At 37.0% G+C, this 17,281-nt stretch overlaps 1 protein-coding gene across 1 annotated transcript in view; it reads right to left on the bottom strand.

Annotated features, from left to right (window-relative positions):
* Nucleotides 1-6,121: 6,121 nt before the first annotated feature.
* Nucleotides 6,122-17,281, bottom strand: part of sucla2 (succinate-CoA ligase, ADP-forming, beta subunit) — a 27,663-nt gene continuing 16,503 nt past the window's right edge. The window contains exons 7-11 of the mRNA XM_015383350.1: nt 15,092-15,253; nt 13,702-13,844; nt 13,467-13,587; nt 8,869-8,957; nt 6,122-8,420 (exon numbers count right to left, since the gene is read on the bottom strand). Of these exons, the coding sequence (XP_015238836.1) occupies nt 8,346-8,420; nt 8,869-8,957; nt 13,467-13,587; nt 13,702-13,844; nt 15,092-15,253 (590 nt within the window). The 3' untranslated portion in view covers nt 6,122-8,345. The remainder of the gene's footprint in view (nt 8,421-8,868; nt 8,958-13,466; nt 13,588-13,701; nt 13,845-15,091; nt 15,254-17,281) is intronic.

Here is a 17,281-nt window from a genome sequence, read left to right on the forward strand (position 1 = left end):
CACATTGATGCTCATTTTAACAGAGGTGATTACAGCTGAACTTATTCACAATTCTACCTTTGTTCATCACGACAGCATAACAGTAAAATATTTATGGCTGATTTTCAGCAGGGCAAAAATAAAGCAAATTTTTACTTATTCATCAAGGATTCGCTTTAGGATCAAAACCCCTAAAACAAATATCTTTCCAATGATTTAAAAGCCTCATTTAATCTCAATCGGACTTCAGTTCAGACTTTGACTAGGCCACTTGTCTCCCTTTTGATTTTTGAGCCATATCACTATTAACCTGCTGTTGTTCTTCAGATAACTGTCCTTTTGTATAAACCAAGTTTAGTTTCAATTTCATTTATTTATTATCACCTATTCACAACACGTCATCATGAGGCACTTTACAGAGACAACTCAAGTCATAAAATCAGATTGGTTAAAACCTTTCTATCAAAGTAAACATGCACTTGCTTTGATTAGTCTATTTATGGACATTAACTCTCAGAACCTTTAGGTAGAGAGCAAAATCCATGGTTCCATCAGTTACAGCTGTTTGTATATGTTAAAGACAGTTATTTCATAATGGAATAAAGGACCAAGAATACATAGTCAGTTAATTTTGCACAACTTTCTTATCCAGTTGAATAAATAAAATTGTCATTCGAAAGCAGTGGTTGCTGTTTCAGCTACAGCATCTTGCCAGGTATTGATATTAAAATATTATGATCAACTTGGACATGTGATGAAAAAGGGAAAAATAAATAACCAAAGGAAAACTGTGGAAAAGACTTTTTCACAGAACTGCAGAAGGAAAAAAATATTTTAGTGTCACAGTTTAACTCCTATTGATTGTTATGTTTCTTGGCTTTATCTAAGAAGAGCTTGAATTATAAGCTGATTTCCACAAGCAGAGTTTAACCTGCAGCAACCAAACTCCCACTCACGTCATCAACCTGTCATTACAGTCAGCCTGCTTGACTCCCAAAGAAGAACGTGTAATCAAAGCAAGCTGCTTTTAGTTCCCTGCAAAGCCTGACATATGAAAAATAAGCTCCCTAGAGCATTATCATACTGAGTGTGTGCAGTTCATTCTGTGCAGCAGAACAGGCAGGTCTATGTTCAAAGTGAAAGAGCCTCATTCATGTATATTAGAGGGAAATTATTCATCCCTAAGGTAACTGTTAGTAAAATACAGTGTAATTGAAGGGAGGTTTGAGTTTATAACATTACAGGTTAAAACACTTTGACAAAAAACAGGGGAACATAAATCACCATCCAGAGATGTGCTTTAGCCACTAGAAAGTTCCAGCGGACAAAGAGTTCCGGATTACTGCAGTAGCTTGATGATAAAATGTGCTAAATGATGTGCTGAAGCATTACTTCAATTTAACTCAATTTAAGAATACTTCGTTGATCTCAAAGGCAAAAAAAAATGTTACAGTTCAGGCATTTTTTTTTTTCAGTGAATTGTTAAATATATGTTATATTTACTAGCTATAGGAATAATGGATCTTCTGTGGAAGTCTGTCTTGCTCCGGATCTAAAGATACTCTGTTGATGTTTACCAGTCTTTTGATGAAGATCCTCACAGTCCATACTGCTTTTTATTGTATGAAGAATTATTCTTTGTGAAATCCTCTCCAGATATTCTAGGTATTTTTAAGCTGCTTGTTGGGGCATCTTTATGTAATTTGCTCTGATGCTTTTACCTCAGCACTTGATTGCAGAAGTGATCATTCTCTACAAAACTTATAGGATATGCAGCATCTTCCTGCAAACAATGAAGGCTTCCTTAAAAACTAGTCTGCTCTGTCCCTTTTATTGATTATATTTACTGTTACACACTTGTTGGTATCCCTGGTTCAATTAAAGAAAACCTACAATGGTCACAGAAATCAGTTGTATCTGACAAAAGGGAGTGGTGGCCTAGTGGTTAGGGCATAGAGCTTGGAATCCTGAGGTTGTGAATTTGAAACCCACTCCCACAGACTGCCACTCTGTCCCTGATTAAAGACCCTCAACCCCTACAAAAAGTAATAAATAAAAATTCTAAGCAAATGAGCATATGAGAATCAGACATTGCTATTCAATCATGCTTCAACAGAATCTTTTCAAAAAAATAAACTTCAAAAAAACAGGTCTGGACAAAAATACGATACCCTAAACTTTATAGATACTCTGAGGAAATTGCTGCAATAAAACAATTCTTTTAACTGTTGATGAGCCCAGAAAAACATAAGAAATGAAAGGTTAACGTCAAGCTGTACATCTCCAGTCTGTTCTCAGTCTGTTAAAGCCAATGTATTTCCACTCCACCTCCAATATGTTTATAGGTTTTGAGTTGTTCCCATTTCTTCTGAATTCTACAACCATCTCACCTGTTTTGTTCACATTAAGGATAAGATTACTGGTCCAACAGCTCGCTGTACTCAGCTTCTTGTTCTTCTTTATTGCACCCAAATGCATTAAATAGAGAGTTTTATAGAGTAAAAAGGAATGGTAAGAGTACTGCCCCCTGTGGTGGTCCTGTGATGCTGACTACTAAATTAAACAGTTGATCCAGACAGTTGGCTGAGTTTTCTTTGGTAGCAGAATTAGACACATCACATAAACTGTCTCCTGGGTCAGGCTAGGGTTGAAGAGGTGTGGTAAAATCCTACAGAGTTGCCTTGCCCAGGCCTACAGGGCTCTGGTCCGACACCATCTGGGCCTGGTGACTTATTGCCAGTTAGTCTCTTTGGGATCTCGTCGCTTGACTTGTAGAGACACACAGGTGAAAGGAGCAGCTCCTCTCATTTAGTTGAGAAAAAACAGAAGTAGGAGGGTCCATTACAGAGGTGGAAGATGCAATATTTGAGGCGTGAGAGGGAAGCTTTGGGGCAAAGGAGGATGGGATGTCAGTTTGACTGTTGGCAGGAGAGGAGGGTGCTGAGCTTGTTCCTGAACTGAACTCATAAAAAGAAAAATTGACTCTGACCAGACTTTCATCTGTCTGAACCTCCATCTCCTTTAATTCTTTGATCTTTTTCAGTGCCGAGCACACATCTCTGATATTTTTCTGCTAGAGCTTGACCTGGCCAACACCATCTGTATTTAACAACCACTGGCAACCAAGCTCTGTTGCATTTTCAAGTGTTCTATAAATATCCCCTCTCTCTCTCTCTGCTCCTGCTCTGCATCATTGGCAGATCCTTTCCAACTCGTCAGGGTCTGAATAAAATGTTTGCATAATTTCAGCTTTTGAGATGTTTATGAACTATAAAAAGATTAATATTAAAATAAATAAATAAAAATTTTACCAATCCGAAAGGGAAATTAAATAATTCATGTATAATTGATGATGATAGCAAAAAGCCTTCCAGCAGCACAGCATCCAAAATCAGAGGTCAAAAATAGAAATAAAAATACATAGTTAAAAAAGTGTTGATCCACAAATGGAGGAAAATTTTACATCCCTTTTCAAAGTAAGGTGTCACAGTATAATGAAAAAACTGCCACTTCCCCTTAACGCTGCTTAAAAATGTTTTATTTTCTCTCTGGGTTCCCATGTGACAGACCAAGATAAGCTAAGTTAGGGGTTTTTGCAGGATATATATATTTTGTGGGGGAAAAAAAACAGGAAAAATATTTTCTACGGTAAACTATATGTAACATATGATGTAGACGTATACCTCTTTAACTATATTGATATGATTAATGTAAACAAAAGTGTAACGGCTTATTTGGTTTCAATGCAGTTGAAACATTTTCAAAACCAAAAAACCCAAGTGACCTCTTGTAGCTTAAATAAAACACTAGTCTGATTGGAAAGCAGCATGGAGCTCAATCAGGCACATTTTTGAGAGTTAATATAGTCTCTGCCTCTTTCTGATAAAGATGATTCAGTTATATTTCGGGTTATATTCTAAAACTTTTTTTTTTTATGTTACAATTGATCATATAGGGACATCTACTGATATAAAGTTAAAACTACAAGGTCGGCTCCAAGCTTTATTGATGACCAGATCTGCAGTAGAAAACTGCTTTCCTTTACCTGCTCGTGTTCAGTCTTTCAGACACCAGGATGGTTTATTGACACTGCAAACACTCCATTTAAACTCAAAAGAGAGGCTGCTGAGTTTTTTAAAATGTCTGTAGCGGAGGCTGTAAATGCCATTGAACAAACCAGCAGCGCTAAATTTTATCTTTATTGTTGCTGTGATGGAACTATTGCCATCTATGGCCCAAGATGGCCTAGAATGGTTTTTGAATCTCAAAGGGACTTTCCTGATCAAATACAAGTTAAATATGAGCATAGTTTGAACTGCTACCATCCTATGTATTGGCAAAGCAGTGGATCTGGGACATGAACCGTCTGTTCTGGGACTGTGGGAAAATGTTCGGCCACTGCAGCAGGTAATTATCAAAGTTTTAACACACATGTAAGCTAAATCTAAAGAACAGAGTAGCAGAATTCAGTTGTTTTTATTTTTGTTGATATTTTAGCTAGTAAAACAAATTCCACAGACTGAGATGGAGAACAGGCACAAGGGGAAAAGTGCAATGACATTTATGTGCAAACATCACTTGATGCCAGAGTTGTCTAAGTACATTGTCTCAAGCAGGGTTCCTACAGCATAAGGAAAGTTAAATTCAAGACTTTTTAAGACTTTTTAATGCCACTTGAAATAAAAATTTAAGACCAAATTTACAAGAAACACAAGAAAAACCCACTTGCGACAACTTTACCCAAAGGTTTATTTGAACATAAACCACTGCACTAACATTTCAAATTTTGAAAAAATGTCCATACAGGAAAGCTAAAAACACACAAATGACAGATAAATGAATAATTATTTAACTGAATTCACAAACTTTGTTTTAGCAGAGAAAGCCACAACATAACCAGTGCTAAGTCTTTTTTGCAGCTATTTTTCTTTGCATCGTTTTCTTAGTATGCTTGATCTGGTGATAAGTGGCGGCGTTGCAGAGACAAGTGTGGAAACAAAACTGAGAAATACCGGCTGTTTCTCGGTAGCTCGATTTTGAAGATTTGTGTTTTGCGCTTCGCATGTGCGACTCCACTGCCTTAATTCCCATCGTTTCGAGCTTAAATCACTTCTTGGACAAAATACACTTTGCCTCATATATGTCCCCTGGTACTGGCTTTAGCCATGGAGAAAACTCTTGGCTGGAGCCAATTTTCATTACATTTACACTTGCTCATATTTTCCAGACAAAAAGTTAATGGTGCATCTCCTAAATGTCCCGGCCGCAACAACACTTTATTGGTTCTGCTATCGGGACGGAACCAATAATGGCGAGCCATTATTTTTTTCAAATTACTGTAAAAAAGAATTTTCAATTTTAATGTTTTATTTAGATAACAACAATAAATCGTAATAAAAATTATCCTATTTATGATGTTTTAAAAATTAAGACCTACGAAAGACTGATTTAAGACATTTTAATACCAATTAAGGCCTTAGTTTTATTTTGAAGAATTCAATGCCTTTTAAGACTTTTTAAGGACCCGCGGGAACCCTGTCATGTGACTTTTTGGAATTGGAAGACGACAATGGGACATGCTTCATTTAAGGACTCAAAATGAGGCAGCGGGGAATTTCTTTTTCTGATAAAAAGTGTAAGGTAATATTTCCCAGAAAGAAAAAAAAACTCACTCCAGCCTGGGATAAAACAAAGTGTAAGAAAGGAATAAGATAAAGAAAATATCACATATCAATAGATAGCCCAGACATGTCCCCAGTGTTAATTATTTTGTTTCAGGATTTATGCTAACTACAATGGAGACTTTCCGTAAAAATTCAAAGAAAATAATATCCACTGGACTTGGTTTCCAAGATTTGAAGATGTTTCGCCACCTCTCCAGGAAGCTTTCTCAATTCAAATGTCTGGATCCGCAGTGAGTTTGAGTCTTATATAGACAAAGCCTTGTATGATTTCTCAGCCAGGTCCTCCTGATGCAACACAATTATGGTTTTGATATGTATTTTGACAATGGAGTGTTTATAGAACATTCTGGTTATAGGTAATTTAGTTCTCATTTGTTAAGCTTAAAATAAAATGCTTTTTACTACTTCTGTTTTTAAACAACTCAAAACAAAAGCTCTGCTGATAGAAAGAAAAAGAAACACACGAAGATTCTGTTGTTCTCTGCATTTATTCTTTTCATTGCCGAACTCTTTGTGAATCCTCATAAATATGTTACAGAGTGAGAACATCAGTCTAGTTATTTACAAGATAAAATAACGTACAACTCACAATGTCTGCTTGTTGAGGCGTGGAGGCAGAGGGAGAGAAAGGAAGGAGAGAAAACAACTAGAGCTGCTTTTACAGTTCATCTGATGGGATGCAGACTAGCAAGACTGGAGCTTTGCCTACAGAAAGAAAAGGACCTTGGAGGAAGCAGCTGCTGTTGGGTGGTGTGATGGCAGAATGAACAGGAGTCTCTTACAGGTTTCAGTTCACATAAAATACGTTGCAGTAATCTAATAAATAATCTGAGTTGTCCAGCAGCAAAGTGTTCAAAATAATTGGGTTACTTGGGTGTTTTTAGACTCAGCAAACTGATATGAACCTGTACTTAAAAGGACAAAAAATGTATGAAATTAAATAGGAAAACATGGATGTGGTTCAATTTGTTAAGACTCTGGATCATCAGCTTTTACTTCCCTCTTCCTGAACACAACTTCAGCTGCTATGGAACCCCAAAAAAACAACAAAGACGATTCAAACACTTAAAGAGTTTAAAAATACTGGATTTTTACTGTTAGAAACAAAAAAGAAATGCTGAAAGGTTATTTCTTACAAGGAACACGCAAGTTTAAAAACTCATTGAGGACCATAACTGTTTTTTTTATTAATGCTGCCTAAAAAAATTATTTAAACTTAATGTATAGGAGTAGTACATATTATAGCATTGACTTTAAGTAGGGTTTAAGTAGGGACTCGGTCTCCTGATTTATTTTTTAGGAACCTGGTATTGTTGAGTCACTTCGGGAAAACAAACCAGCATCTGTCCTCAACCATCAATAAACTATCTGCTGTTTATACCATAACGAACAGTTATTTTTAAAGTTCGGCTGCACAATGTATTATTTTTCAGATATTGATCTAACAGGTCCAGATTTTTCCTCCCAATCTGATTTTACTCTCTCTGACATTCAGTGAGAGAAATCAGAGGAGCTTTTTCCTTGTTAGTCTGCCTCCATCATATCTGCTTTGCTTGTTGTCCCCGTCTGTAGGGAAGTGCCGTTTAGAAAGCAGCCGAAACTTCAGTCATAAAGTATCTTTTCTATAATAGTGTAACCCGCTGTGATAATCATACCATTAAAGAAAGAATATAGTGGGGCTTGTTTAATGAATTTCAGTGTTTGTTTCCAACAAACACTGAAAGGTAAGTTAGAAAAGACAAAAACAGACACGTCTTCATCCAGCAGCTATTTAACTACCAGCTCTAAACAGCCTAGAGGATATTGTTTCACTTGTAATAAACGGAGTAAAACTAAGTGAACACAGGCATTGTGGCATTTCAGCCTCACTCCAAAGGAAGCCGCTAACAATAACAAACTCTTGATGTAATGGATCAGCTATCTTTATGGCGACTAAACATTGAGCTGCAGCAGACTTCTAACCCGCCGACCTGATGCCTGTGACGGTCGGTGATCCCGGATCTGGAGGCTCAAAGGTTAATATGAAATTCATTCGGACGTGTGCAGCTGAAGCTAAAGTATGAAAAACCTTCTAATAGCTACTTTTAAAGATAGCGCCCAGGCTCTCACGGTTTGGATGTGGTCAGCAGTGAACCAGATGATGAATTCCTCTGCCTGCAGCCTGGACCAGAGCATGTTGACGGATCAAAACTAGATCAAAGCAGTAGAGCTTGATACTCCTACAGGGACAAGTTCAATAAACTAACACTCTTCACTGCAGCCATTTTAGCTCCTGACTGACGGAAACGAGGCGACTTAAATCTGAGGATTCTGTAACAAACTGAAAAAAGCTGCTGTGTTTTTTAACGAGGTGATCCCAGCAAGTAAAGAAGTAAAATGATCACGAGTCACGCTCTCAGAGTAGAAATGATGTTATAGGCTGGGGGGGTTGGGGGGGGGTTGTGCGTTTCGTCTTAAGTGCAAAAGATTGAGTCTCAGAGGGAGCTCTGGAAAAAAGGAAGAGCATGTTGAGAAAAGAAGGCGTTTTTAATTGCTAGAGGTGAGAGCTGTTCAGTCTCACCATCACACCACACACACCATTGAAATGAAGCTAATGAATCTTCTGGAGGCGTCGGTCCTACTGTCAGTGAGTGGGGTGGGGGTGGAGGTCGCTGAGGGGCAACATGGGTATGTGAGGCTTTCTTAGATGGGCAGCTGGAAGGTGATGTCCACTTGAGCTTCTTTTGCCAAGGAAACTATTTCTGAAAGCTTTACAACCTGCAAACAGACGACAAAAACCTTTTTTAGCTGCTTCACATTTTACCACTTAGTCATTTGGTAATTACGGTGTTTTGATTAGTTTGTATTCGACTTTTTCAAGTCACTAAGTAAACAGATTTTCTCAAACTCTTTACTAGAATAAACAATACACACAATTCTAAAACTATAATTATTATAAATAAACTGATCAGTCTCTGGTTTCAGAGGTTACTATGACTCATGTTCAAACCTGTGAGTCATTCCTGCTTTCAGCTGAATAAAAAGCAACACTGCTTTCAGCAACGCTTTCATTCATCAGGTGTTTGGTTGTAAAGCTAAAGCGACCTTTCTGCTCACACCTCGCCTCTCTCTCCCCTCTTTCTCCAGCAGCTATATTCTCCTCTGTTTTTCTCTGGTGCCTTCATAATCAAAACAAAGACCCTAAAATAAAATGGGTTTTTTTTACCATTTTTGCAGCTTCGTCGAGGTCGTCACATGCCAGGATTTTGAGAGGACTGGCAGCGATCAGAGCTTTGGCATCATCCACTCTCGTCCCTAAAGACACACAGAAAGCTTTTTGTCAAGAATGAGTCTTTTTCTAAACCAGAGAAGCTTGATGCCGTATGTCCTGAACCAAAATGACATCATGGAGCAAAGAAGCAATAAGAGATCGACTGATATGGATGATCGCTTGCAGCTGATCAAAGACTATGGTTACTCTAGCAACTGTCAAGAAGAATAAGGTTTTAGTATTTTCACTCCAAAACATTTTGAAGCCACCTTATTTGTATTTATCAGATGCGTCTACAGGGCCAGACATCTACAGTAGAGGCCATTTAAAATCACCCTCCCCAGTCAAACGCCAGCCGAATCGCAGACTACTCCCCTCCAACGGCCTTCTCCTGGGCATGCATTTTTTTTTTTTTTTTTTTACTCAAACTCCACTCTTTCACTGAATTACAGGGTCTGAGCAGGAGATGTTGCTTCTCTTTAGATCTTAATGTCTACAAATCATGACAGAATATTTTAGTACAAAGATCGATGTTTAAAAAGCAATTGTAGGGGACCAGCCAAGGGTCCATCAAGGAAAGTGCGGAAATTTTGAACGGCTACCACTGTATGCATCCTTGTCTTTACCTTATTTTAATCAGAGTTTATTATGGGTACACTTAACCACAACAGGAAGGATTGGGGTTCAAACTTGTCTTTCTCCAATAAAAGGTATATTCAATCATTTCTTTAAGACAGAGTGAAAAAAGAAAGAGAAGCAATGTGCTAAAGGGGACTTGAGACAGTCCTGCAGTTTATAGCAGCTACTGAATGCAGAGTTTTAAATAATAATGACTCCAAGGTCTAAGTTAAGCAAACAGAATAATTAAACAGCTTTTCTGACCAAAAAGTGAAAAATGTAATTTAAAATGTAATTTAAAGTTTATGAAAAGATGCAGTGACTAAAAGGAGGATGTCTGCTTGTGGAACCATTGTGATGCCAAAATAGGAAGCAGGAGCAGAAGAGGCCATCCTTAGGGAAACAGCTCCAAACAAATATCTCTTTGCATATTTCATTGTTCTGCCACCAGCAAGGGATTCAAGCAAGCAGACAAACACCGCAGCCTCCGCTGCTCTCCCCTGATTATTGAGACTGTACAATATAATGCATAAACCACCACAATAAGCCCCAGCTAAGATTAGCTTGACTTGGTGCATTTTTCCCCAAGTGAGAGTTTGAACTAAGAGACACACAGAGACAAGGCGTCCTGCAGAGCTGCCAGCTTCTGTTAGACAAAGATGAAGGTAAATACATGACAAGCTTTCTGTTTAGGGACTGTTCTCCATTCGACTGGACTGTCTGTTTGATTTGGGTCGAGATGTCAGAGTTAAGCCTCCATGAAAGCAAAGAAGAGGTAGCCTCAGGGAAGTTTGAACAAAGCTACTGTTTTATATGCTTTCTTCTTACTGTACTGAAATGAAAGTATCTGCGTGTTTTTTTTTTTCTTTTTACCTCTTTTTGTGCTTTTAATCATTTAATCCATCCCTCTGTTGAATAAGAAGAATTCTTGTTTATATGGAGAGATTTTAAGGATAGTTCTGGATCAGAACAGATCAGTGTGGTGGGTAGAATCTAAAAATATTCAGCTTTGTCTTATCAGTAAATGCACCATATTGGTGCAAAGTCATGATAACAATACTCAACCTGAGTGAAGTTGGCCCCCCACCTTCCTTAAATCAGACAAAATTTGTGTCAAACGCTTGTGCTACGATTGTGCTGGTTTGTGCAGCAAAAATTGTCGTTTGTGTTGCTTTGGCTTTGAAGATATTAATGAAAATGTAAAGGTCAACCAGCCCCCCCACTTTCTTCAAATTAGACAAAATTGGTGTCAAACGTTTTTTGCTACGTTTGTGCTGGTTTGTGCAGCAAGAATTTTCATTTGTGCCGCTACCATTTTAAAGATATATAGAAAGGTTTCTAGAAGTCATTAAAGGTCAACCAGCCCCTCCCCCCACACACACACACACATCTTCTTCAAATCAGACAAAATGGGTGTCAATTAACTCGGCTCCGTTTGTGCTGGTTTGTGCAGCAAAAACAGATGTTAACTGACCTTTGATGATCTCTACAAAATATTATTAATATCATTGAAATGATAGCAGTACAAATGACAATTGCCATACAAAAATATAAAATTTTAGAATTAATTTTAATTATAATATATTTAAAATAAATATATTAAAAATTTAAAAATGCATATTTTAAAATATTTAAATTTTTTGTACTGCTAACATTTTAATTATATTAATAACTGTTTGTGGAAGCCATCAAAGGTCACTGAACATTTGTTCATTCTGAAACTTTGAATTTCATATAAATTATAAGTTGCTAACCTATGATTATATAATTTTAAACTGTAAAAAAATGATAGCGGCACATACGAAAATTTTGGCTGCACAAACCAGCACAAACTTTTGACACCAATTTTGTCAAATTGAAAGAAGGTGGGGGGGGGGGGGGGGGGGGGCTGGTTGACCTTTTTGACCTTTACATTTTCATTAATGTCTTCAAAGCCAAAGCAACACAAAAAAAAATTTTTTGCTGCACAAACCAGCTCAAACGTTTGACAACAATTTTGTCTAATTTGAAGAAAGTGGGGTGGCTGGTTAACCTTTAATGACTTCTAGAAACATCTCTTTATATCTTTAAAATGGTAGCAGCACAAAAGAAAAATTTTGCTGCACAAACGTAGCACAAACGTTTGACACCAATTTTGTCTAATTTGAAGAAGGTGGGGGGGCTGGTTGACCTTTTGACCTTTACGTTTTCATGAATATCTTCAAAGCTAAAGCAGCAGAAACGAAAATTTTTGCTGCACAAACCAGCACAAACCGAGCTAAGTTATTGACACCCATTTCGTCTGATTTGAAGAAGGTGGGGGGGCTGGTTGACCTTTTGATGACCTCTAGAAATATTTCTTTATATCTTTAAAACGATAGCGGCAAAAAACAAACATTTTTGCTGCACAAATGTAGCACAAACGTTTGACACTAATTTTGTCTGATTTGAAGGAGGTGGGAGGGCCAACTTCACTCAGGTCAATACTCATCTGTGATGTTGCAGAATGAAAAGACTCATTAGCCATTTGTCATTGCCAGTGATCAGGTATCTAAAATGAATCCAAAGGAAGCAAAGAATTGGGGTGTAGCTATTTAAAAATGCTTTTAAAACATGATAGGAAGAGACATGAGGCTCATTTTTAATGAAACATGAGAGCAATTTACAGTTTTAGGCATCAAATAAGGTTAATTAATAAGAAGCGGCTGTCAATGGGAAAAATTAAGGTTAAAGGACTTTTTCTTAGCTATTTAATGCAGTGACCAAGTCTATTTATCACTAAATGTTCCAACTCGGACATAGGATCACCTCCTGCAATCAGAGCATCCAATCAGAGGTCTCCACTTCTCTGGCTCTTTGATTCCTCCTGCTTGATAAATAACTTTCAAGTCCAGCCTTTAAGTTAGAATATTTTTGTCCACTCTTAAGGTTAATCTCAGAACTTATTCTAAGACGTTTGATACATTTGCTGCTGAACTCAAATTATTTTCTTTTTAAAAGACTAACTCCACTCTAAAACACACAAGGTAACCATACCTCTGCTTCTACTAAAACATGAATACAAAGAGGGATCAAAAGCTGATAATAAAAAAAAGACAAAGTTTTTAAAATTCTCTAACTTCTGATCAGTTCATCTAAATATTTATTCTACTAACTGAGGGAAATCAAAGTTTATGTAAACATTTTTTTGTGAGTTATGCTCTCTAGAAAGCAAAGACCTGAACGATGCATCTAAACTCATGTGAACCAATGAGTTTCTATCACTACTTTCATCACTCCTTCCAAATTAGGCTCAGATTGATCATCTCACACAATCATTTCCAATACCAGCCCTATGATGTATTATTAGAGATAACATCATTTAATTTCTGTTATAAGTGCTCAGTTTTAGGAAACCAAAGCCCATAAATGTGTGCAGGGTGAGTTTAACCCTAAAGCAGACAGACAATAAATTCAGGTGAAGCCCTTTTAAGCTTGGTGTTTGGTCCTCCATCCTAATATTAAAGAGAGGATCATGAAGATTTTCACTGTAGAAATCTGGTTTATTTTATTCATTTTTTTTTGTTATCATCAAATATTCAGAGGAAGTCAGTCAAGAGGATCCTGATCAAACACTTGAACCGTGAAGGAATTCCTCACCTCGTCTCCAAGGGTAAGACACACTTCAAAGGAGACTAAATTAGGAAGTTCCTGTTTGCTTATTTATCTCAAACTTTGGGACAACAGATGAGGATTATAATGAGATTAGCAAATAAAAGTCTTTACTCCCTTTTCCCCACAGCAATAAAACAAAGACCCCAGTCACTGCTGAGGATGCTGCACAGCATCTGTCAAGCACTCTTCAGGGATATACGATAAATAGCAAAATTATATGTTGCAGGAAATCTAATCTACAACAATCTCCTCTTGTTTGCTTTTTATGAGTTTTTACCAAGTGTGTGTTCTGCTCTGTGTACCTTGTAACCGTACTACGATGGGGATTTTGAGATCTAGGTCTCTGACAGCCATAATGATGCCCTGGGCGATGACATCACACCTCATGATGCCTCCAAAGATGTTGACCAGGATGGCCTGCACCTAGATCACATGGAACAAAGAGACAGAAACAAACATCAGACACAAATATGGAACTTGGCGACCTGAAACATCCATTTAAGTAGAGCGTTTGCTGTGGAGCTGTTGAGTTTTTACCTTCTTGTCTGAAGTGATGAGTTTAAATGCCTCCGTCACCTGATGAGCAGTGGCTCCGCCTCCTACATCCAAGAAGTTGGCCGGTGTGCCTCCGTGGAGCTTGATGATGTCCATGGTGGCCATTGCCAGACCAGCACCATTTACTAAAGACAAGGAAGGCCCGATGGTCTAATTAAAACAATATTATACTACATTTATTACAGAGAACTTTGATAAATGTAGTATGTAGCAGAAAGAAAAAGAGCAGAAAGGACAGGTAAGAGAAACTATTTTCAAGGCATAGTGGAGGATGTTCTTTTTCCGAGTGGATCATCTAAATAAGTGGTCCTTCTAATTGTCCATCATTGGGGTGATATGTTTACGTAAGGCTGTCCTACGTGCTCGTCACCATTTTCACTTACCGGTGGGGAGTCTAACATAGTGAAAAAACTGCCAATCTCCTTTTGGAAAGTAAGCTTGTATGAGTGATGCAAACAGCAACTTTTAAACAGAGCGTGCACAAGGAGAAATGGGCCCCTGCACGCTCTCGGGAGCGGGTACAGGGTTGTGCATGTACATGATTTAATCAAAGTGGAGAGGGTGGGGCTTTTCAAAAATGAGCAAAAATCCTCCACTATGCCTTTAAATTATATTATGTTCTCCAAGTTATGTCCGCAGTTAATACTGGCTGCAAGAAAATTAAAGGTTAAAACTAAAAAGAATTTTTAAAACTTGATCTTTAGGAATTAAGATAGGAATTGATCCAAATTTGGAATATTTTTCGTTTTTTTTTTTTTTTTTAGAAAGGCCTAATAAAGACTTTAACATCCGTCAGTCATAAAAACTGCTGTCAACCATCAAACCAACCTCAGTAATCAGGTCAGATTGAACTATAGAAATGTTAGCAACACAAACTGTACTGATAGTAGCAGTTGATGCTAAAGTCTATTTACATCAACTACATATTTTTGTTGTTGCTTCATTTGTATTAGGAGACGCTGCTCCCACCTGCCCTCCCTCACATTCCAAACATGAGGATCGTTCGTTTCTGCTGCTACTATTTATATTCACTGAAAGCTCGTCACCAGAGGGCGTCCTAAACTAGTTAGCTCTTAAAAAGAATCAGAATGAGCAAAACTGAGTGTCAGCAGCTCAGGCTGAACTAAAACCAGATCAAAAACTGACCACAAACTTTACAAACAAAAAGACTTTCATATTTTAAATCTAAACTTTTGAAGAGATAAGAAAAAGACTCTTCCTGAAAACTGTTTTGGTTCTTTTTTTTTAATATGCAAAAATTACTTCTCTTAACTCAACTGGGAAAACTAACAACCTACAGTACATGAAGATTGAAATATTAAGATAAAGATATAAAAAAAAAAAAAATAATAAATCCCTTAAAATCACAAACCCAGGCAGCCGATAGTCCCGTCCAGGCCTATGTAGTTGAGGTCAGCCTTGGCGGCCTGCTGGTCGCGGGGGTCCTCCTGACTCCAGTCGCGCATTGCGAACACTTTCTCCTGGCGGTACGCTGCGTTGGAGTCAAAGTTGATTTTGGCATCCATGCACATCACTGTTGACATATTGGGACAAAGAAAATTTTAGCTCTTATTGATTGATTACAGTTTCTGAAAAGCTGTTGAATTTATACATTAATCTCCTATTAGTTGGTTATAACCTGTGCTTGGCAGGCCAAATATTGAAAGATCAGATTTTTTTCCTAGTGTTAAAATGCATTTGAAATTAATATTCTCCATTTTGCTTTCCTTTGATGCAATTTGCAGGCTAGCATTAGCATGTTATTTCTCTGTTATTTCTCTGTTTGATGGGAAGTTTTTGAAGAGTGTTTTTCAAGACAGTCCAAGTAAAACGAGCTCAGGCAAACTTACAGAAGTTTTGCCTGAGCTTCACAGCCTTTTGTTCAGGATTTGTAATTTTTTTTGTAGAAAAAAAAATCCTGTTTATGTTTTATGGAAAATAAAATCCACTTTTTATGTTTAATTTTAAAGCTCAGCATGACTGCTGGAGAGATAAATCATTAGTCATCGAGATATTTGATTTATACCACATTAAAAAAAAAAAAAATTATATTGGCTTTAGCTGGAATGATCTAAGAAAAAAAAAACACAAGTTGGGAAATCCTGATTTGCACAAATATACTTCACTTTTCAAACATAATAAATAAAAAAAATAAAAAAATGCTATAATTTGTAAACTGGCTGCAAGAATAAAAATGCTCCAGAGGGCTAACCTTAGGTTTAGTGGAGATATAATCCCAAAAGGCAAAAGGCCGGTTTGGTCAGGGATCTAATATCTACAATACATTTTGGTATTGACCTTAATTAGTTTATGATAGTTAATAATAGCTAATGCTAATTTTNAAAAATGCTCCAGAGGGCTAACCTTAGGTTTAGTGGAGATATAATCCCAAAAGGCAAAAGGCCGGTTTGGTCAGGGATCTAATATCTACAATACATTTTGGTATTGACCTTAATTAGTTTATGATAGTTAATAATAGCTAATGCTAATTTTATTTTTTCCCAAAGAGATCTTCGGTTTTATAAACAATCTATATCAGTTCTGCATGCGTCTCTTTAATGCCCCCCTTGCGTCTTTTTAACCTTTTTAAAAAATAAAGAAAATGGAAAAAGATGGATTTTTTTTTGTTTGTTTTAATATGGTGTGCAGGAGGTGAAACAAACATTCATTATGTTTTCCAATGCTAAATTTTTTTTTTATATATATCAATCATTTTAAACGGATTTTAATATTTCTGTCAAAGATTTGCGTCATAGTCTGCAACACGTTTCAGCGCTGCGCCGTGCCAGGCAGGTGGCTGTTGTAAACAAAGTGGGGGGTGTATCTTAGGCCATGGATCCCAAAGGGAAAAAAAATTATATAACTGATGAGAACAGAGGATTCAAAGAAGAATAAACCAAATCATTTGCTTTCATTACCAATGCAGACGGATTGCCTGCATGTTTTCTTTGTGATGAGAAGTTGTCAAATAATAGAGAGTAATTTGGAAAGGCATTTACAGGGAAGGCATGCTAAATTTACAGCCAATCACCAAGTTGGGAGTGAGAGAAAAAGTGTGATTGCAGAACTTCTGGATAAATTACAGGAGCACAAAGATAGATTTAAGAAGTGGATTGCATCTCCAAACTCTACTAATGCTTCTAGTTTGGTTGTAGGCATGGAAAACCTAACAGGTAGCGCTCTTATGCAGGTATGTGAACTTTTTTCCATTTTTCCCCCCAAATCCTCAAAATAAAAATAACACCAAAAATCTGATTTTTTTGTGTTTTTATAATTTCATCATTGTGGAATTTTATTCACTCTTGTTTTGGAAGGTAATTTAAACATATTGTGATATATATCATGTATCACTATTATATACTATATAAATATACTATTATATATACTATTATAAAGACATGGTGGTATTATATCGCCCAGTCCTACCCCTGACCTATAGGAAGTGATCTGAGAAATAATTCAGTATCGAGAAATCTATTTTTACTTACATTATTTTGTATTTTTTTTTACAGCCCCCCACCACCAGCACCCCCACCTTACAGCTATTTTCACATTTTAATCG

The sequence above is a fragment of the Cyprinodon variegatus genome, unplaced genomic scaffold, assembly GCF_000732505.1.
Source record: "Cyprinodon variegatus isolate N-32 unplaced genomic scaffold, C_variegatus-1.0 Scaffold282, whole genome shotgun sequence".
NCBI classification, from domain to species: Eukaryota; Metazoa; Chordata; class Actinopteri; order Cyprinodontiformes; family Cyprinodontidae; genus Cyprinodon; species Cyprinodon variegatus.